Source organism: Aplidium turbinatum, chromosome 7 (genome assembly GCF_918807975.1).
Source record: "Aplidium turbinatum chromosome 7, kaAplTurb1.1, whole genome shotgun sequence".
NCBI lineage: Eukaryota > Metazoa > Chordata > Ascidiacea > Aplousobranchia > Polyclinidae > Aplidium > Aplidium turbinatum.
This window is the reverse complement of record NC_137478.1, coordinates 9,921,682-9,927,779: the sequence shown is the minus strand read 5'-3', so window position 1 is coordinate 9,927,779 and position 6,098 is coordinate 9,921,682. Positions and strand designations below refer to the sequence as shown.

At 38.4% G+C, this 6,098-nt stretch overlaps 1 protein-coding gene across 2 annotated transcripts in view; it reads left to right on the top strand.

The window, feature by feature from the left end:
• Positions 1-270: 270 nt before the first annotated feature.
• The window catches only part of LOC145774269 (serine/threonine-protein phosphatase PP1-beta catalytic subunit), a 32,183-nt gene continuing 26,355 nt past the window's right edge, over positions 271-6,098 (top strand). The window contains exon 1 of one of the 2 annotated variants that reach the window (XM_082585468.1): positions 271-317. In XM_082585468.1, coding sequence (XP_082441594.1) covers positions 305-317 — 13 coding nt within the window. In that variant the 5' untranslated portion in view covers positions 271-304. Of the gene's footprint in view, positions 318-5,124; positions 5,288-6,098 lie in introns of those variants that run through there. The other variant, XM_082585467.1, reaches the window with a different exon arrangement.

The window sequence follows — 6,098 nt, the reverse complement described above, 5'->3', positions numbered from 1 at the left end:
AAGAGTTTGCCGAAGTCGCTGCTAGCAGTTTCTGCAAACATTTTAAAATGGTTATGGTTGATCAGAGTTTCTGCAAGCATTTTAAAAGGGTTAGGGTTGATCGAAGTTTCCACAAACATTTTAAAATTTCTGCTAATGATTCTAAGAGTTTTTGTTTGTTTGCAAAAAATTTTACAATATTTGCGGAAACTGCAATCAGCAATTTCAGCTTTTTTTAATTTTTTTTTTTGGATCTTTTCAAGGTACGAACTGACGGTACGAATTGTTCATGGTACTGTACGAATTAGGTTGCATCCAGTCGGATATGCATATAAAAGGTCCTACGGTATATATGATAACCGATTTTAGACAATAATTATTATAATAAAAGTAACAGATAGACTAATGTCGTTGAGTTTTTGCTCTAATCTACTATGCATGATAGCATATCAAAATAGAGGCACTGTAGAATAAGAAGTGTTGCAACAGTTCTAAATGTAACAAACAAGTTGTTGCAAAGTTTTAACTTGAACCTTGTGTGTGCAAGTGGCTATAGTGAACAATGAACATGCTAATCAATTAATACGTATAATTCTAAATCACTGTGATAAGTTGAGAATTAAAATAAAGTTTAACCAGCCACATGTTTAAATCATCATAATCCATCGTCAGTTTGTTCCCCACTAGTGGGGGTGGCCGATTGTTTCCGCGCAGCAATTGTCTTAATCCCTTTTCTCCATTTCACCCTGTCCCTTGCATCTTCCTCCTTCAGTCCGACTTTTTTAAACTCATCCTTCACTTGTTGTTTCCACGTTCTTCTTGGACGACCGCGTTTCCTCTTCCCATCCACCTTTAGATCTAGTGCCTTTCTAATAAAACTTCCTTCCTCCCTCCTTATCACATGTCCATACCATCTTACTCCATTTGCCCTTGCCAGTTGGTCTATGGTCTCTCTCATGTCTAGCATATCCAACAATTCTTCAGTCCTTTTTTCTCTTCTCGTTTTCACCCCACACATTGCTCTCACCATTGACCTTTCCGTTCTTCTCAGGATTGCCAGTTCACTCTCTCTCAATACCCATGTTTCGCTACCATATAGCATTGCAGGCCGCACACAGCTCCGATATACTTTTCCTTTCATCCTTAGTGAAAATTTTCTGCCATACAACATTTCCCCACATTCTCTGAACTTTGCCCAGCCCAATCTTGCCCTTGTTGTCACCGCTGCTTCACATCCACCACTTCCATTTATCCGATCATCCAGATAACAGAAGTCTGTCACTGTTTCGATGCCATGGCAGAACTCATCATCATGGCCTTCCACTTCATTCCTTCCTTTACTGCATTTCCCACAAACAAAACACTTCGCCAATCTTGTTGCGGCTCTCTTGACATTAGCACATCTTGCATGTACCCACTTTCCACATTCCTTGCATTGCATTGAATTTCTCATCACTCTCTTGCCACATATTCCACAGGGATCTACTTTGCTCTCAACAACTGTTCCTTCTGCTCCACTCACCATCACTTTCGTTTTTTCAAGATTCACCTTCATACCCTTGATTTCAAATGCTTCTTTCCATTTCTCAAACTTTCTCTCCATTCCCTCCATACTATTACTTGTCAAGACCAGGTCGTCTGCATACAAAATTTCACTTAATAAGCCCTCCCTCACTCCTTCAGTTACAACGTCAACCACAATAGCAAATATCAGAGGTGACAAAACTGATCCCTGGTGTACACTAGGGTGTGTCGTGTGCCCCCAAAAATTTAAAAAATGGTTGAAAACAAAATTATTTTTTTTTGTGGGTGAGGCTTGACTAAAAAAGCAAAATTACAAAATTTCAAAAAATTTGGTCAAGGTTTAGGTGCTCCACATCCCAATTGCCTGTATCCCCTTGTTGGCTTGACAACAGGGTGGATTAAAAAAAATTTTTTTTTTAATTAAAAAAAAGGGGGGTCTAGACCACTGACAAATTGGCTAAAAACAATAACAAAACTGGTTTCAGGGAGTTGTACCACATATTGGCCGTTCTACCCCCCATTTTATGGGGGAATACCCCCAAAATTCTCAAATCGGATGTAACTTTGGAACTGCTGGTGCTAGGAACATGAGTTTGGTATCAAATGATGCAGAATCATAATGTTTCTATCTGCTCTATGAGGATTTTTTGCCTTAATTTCATTAGAAAAAAAGTTATGACAAAAAGCGTATATTTGACAATGTTTTGGACAAAACGGTAGCGCAGGCACAAGGTAATGGGTAAATGCACATGCTGTACTGCATATGTTGATGCAGGTCACAGATGACTTGGATACTTTTGCTTATTGCATTTGCAATAAATATACAGCATGGTATGCATAATATACGGTACACACTACACATGATGTAGAGAATACAAGGGTTAATCGAGAGCATGTAGGCAGTGGTCTAACGGTACAGTAGTGTGACTGGAAATACAATATAGTGCTCGTGTCATGTACACACACAGTTGCAAGTAACAACTTTACTGCACGACCTGGGGGTTACTAACTGGACTGTTCAAAGTGTAGGTGCATAAAACAAATACTGTAATTAGTAGACATAATTGGTGATGGGTAGACTGTGATCTGCCATGAAATCATTGTCAAGGAAATACCAGCACACAGATTGATATACTCCATACTGCTGCATGTGCTAGACTACCTGTACTACATTGAGACTTTAGCAACCAGCACAAAAAGGTGAACATGTCAATGGCATTGCGTTCACCACCAACATATGCAGTGCTATAACGAATGGTTAGTAGTGTTAGACAGACCAAAACAGCCTAAGTAAGGTTACTGTACAAGCATTGCCACAGGCCTACTTAATCCTTTGTGGTTTCATGCAAACCTTTGACGGGGGGGGGGGGTCAGTTATACTTTTAGCCTCCCTTTTAGATTGTTATTACTGCATGGTTAATAATGTTGCTTAGAAAACAAATTGGTATCAAAATTATATTTGATGTATTTCAGCTACTTATGCACGACATGGCCTGGATTTCTGCATATAGCAAAATATGTATGTGCAATAAACGCAACGTCAAATCTTCCACTTTTGACAAAAGTAACAATTTGCTGTCATCATATCTCACATACCTGACGTGATAGGATAAATCTGAGGGCAGATTTGGATTCAGCACCCCAAAATTACTCTAAATCAGTTTTCAAAGTTCATAGAGCAAAAATCGTGTAGACCAGTGTTATGTTAAAACAAGGTATTTATGGAGTATGGGGGTCGAAATTCCTGTATTTTTAACTGCAATGTGGAGCACCTAAACATTAATATTTTTTGCTGAAACTTCATATTATTGTTATTTCAGTGAAACCTCACCATTGAAAAAAAATAATACAAAAAATATGAACATTGGGGCACACGACGCACCCTAGTGTACACCAACCTTCACAGAAAACTCGTTTGAATAATTTGATCCAACTCTCACTTTTGTTCTTGCATCCTCATACATAGACATCACAGCTCTCACTAATACCTCCGGTATACCTCTTTTCCTCATTGCCCATTCCATCACTTTCCTTGGTACTCTGTCAAATGCCTTTTCTAAGTCGACGAAACACATATATAGTTTTCTCTGCTTCTCTCGGTATTCCTCCTGCATTCTTCTCAATATAAACAGAGCATCCACTGTACCTTTTCCTGGCATAAATCCAAACTGCATATCATTTAATTTCACCAATGTTCTCAACCTCTTTTCTAGTATTCGCTCCACAATTTTCATTCCATGCTCTAGTAGTTTTACACCTCTATATGCACTGCAACTTCTCACATCCCCTTTTCTCTTAAACAGTGGAACAACAATACTATGCTTCCACTCCTCCGGCATTCCCTCTCCATCTAATACCCTTTGGCTAAGTTGTAGCATTACTTCAATTCCCAACTCTCCACTTGCTTTTATCATCTCTACGCTCACTTCGGATGGACCGGCTGCTTTATGCAGTTTCATTTGCCCCATTGCCTCCACCACTTCATCACGAGTAACCTTTCCCACTGGACCCTCCACCAGATCAACCTCTGTCATATGATCCCATACATTCTCCTTATTCATAACATTTTTCATATGTTCCTTCCACACTTCTCCTCTGCTTTCCGGGCTGAAATGCAACTTTCCATCTCCACTCCTTATACATCTTCCCCCTACAATATCTTTCCCATCCTTTTTCATTTGCTTTATGAGTCTGAATACTTTGTTTTGGCTTTCCCCCATTTTATTAAGTTCCTCCTCAGCACCATTCTTCATAGCTCTTGCAACAACCCTCTTTGCCTTCTTTTTCATACTCTTATACTTCTTTTTATTCTCTTCTGACCCATTTTTACGCCACTGCTTGTATGCATCTCTTTTCTGTGAAATCGCATGCTTCACCTCTTCATCCCACCACCAATCCACCATGTGTCTCCACGATCCCTCCTCACTTTCTTTTTTCCACATACTTCATCACATGCTGCTAGGACACCTTTCTGAAATGAAGCCCACAAGTCCTGCGCACTCATGTTTACCAGCTCTTTTGCTCTTTTCACAAACTTAATTCTCGTTTCTTTTTCCTCCAGTTTCCACACATTTCTCACAAAAAGTCGTTCTTTCTTCACAATGTTCTTCACTTTTTTTCATATTTAAGTCTCCTACTACTAGTCTATGCTGCAACTCCCACGGAATTACTTTCACATTCTTCAAGTACTTTCTCTGTTCCTGCCCAACCACAATAAAATCAATTTCCGACACATGTCCTCCTGAGCTGTAAGTCACCTTCCTTTTCTCTTTCTTTTTAAACCATGTGTTGGCAATACAAAGTTTCCTTTCATCACAAAATTCAAGTAGCATTCAGAATATATATATAAAAAGAATATAAATCAAATATAGTAATAACTATATTTGATTTAATTTGCTCTGCTTTGCTTTTTTGCTTAGCATTGAGCACTTTTTTGTAGTATTGATAGTTTTCATTGTTTTAAAAAGAATATATATATATTTCGCTACATAGTAATGAGCATCTTCAGTTCTGCAAACAAACAAATTACTGCAATGAATGCTGCATAAAGGGAAAATATGCTATAAATAAGCCTCTATAATCAAAATTCAAAATCTATGCCTTTTTTATTGTTTGAAGGTAACAGCACATTACACTTTACGTGTTAACAGTGTCTCAGTGGAGTTGATAGTTCATAAAATATTATTCAACAAAAGATAATTTTTTAAGAGATTGTGTTAGAAGGAAAACAGTATGGCTGATTTAGATTTGGATGTTGATAATTTAATTTCACGTTTACTTGAAGGTGAGTGATAATGAATTTTAAAGATATGATAGAAAAATGTAGTAAATCAAAATATTTAATTCTTGATTAATTGAATCTTTATCCTCAGACTGAGAAAGCTTTTTTAAGAGCTTAGTCCTGACAGTTTCGCGTCCTTGAAAATGTTACTTATCAGGGTTCGACCTTAACTTTTTTTCGCACTGGCCAACCGGACCAGTGGCTCACCATTTGCACTGGTCCACACAAGATCGCACTGGTCCGTCCCGTTTACTGATAAAAACAAGATTGTCGTAAGAAGCACAAGCCCAACCCAGGGAAAACCACGTTAAAACGAAAATAATGAATGGTGGCAATAACATGAAAATATACAATGGCAATAACAGTAACAACAGTTTATCTAGGCAAGACATTCAATCTACGTTGAGTCTTCAATCTACTTGGGGCTCTTCTTCAATTTCTGAATCCGATAATGGGTCATAATCGGAATCTGATGATGGGACGATCACGGGGTCATAATCGGAATCCGATGTGTGTTTGTCTGGCCTTGTAAACACATAGCCAGTGCCGGGCCTTCTTGACCTCACAGATGAATCGTTTGCCAGCCATAGTTGTATGGCAGGTTTGGGGTCGGGTTGAAATCTTTTATTTCTGTTGCGATTACCCTTTTTCTTACAATTTAACACCGTCACGGGATGTTGCGATTGCTTTTTTCTTACGATTTAACACGTGATGTTGCAATTGCCTTTTTGTTACGGTTTAACATGCACGGATCACGTGTTTTGTTGTTTGAAAAGAAGCGCAAACGAGAACCACGCACTCTAAACGATCAAAC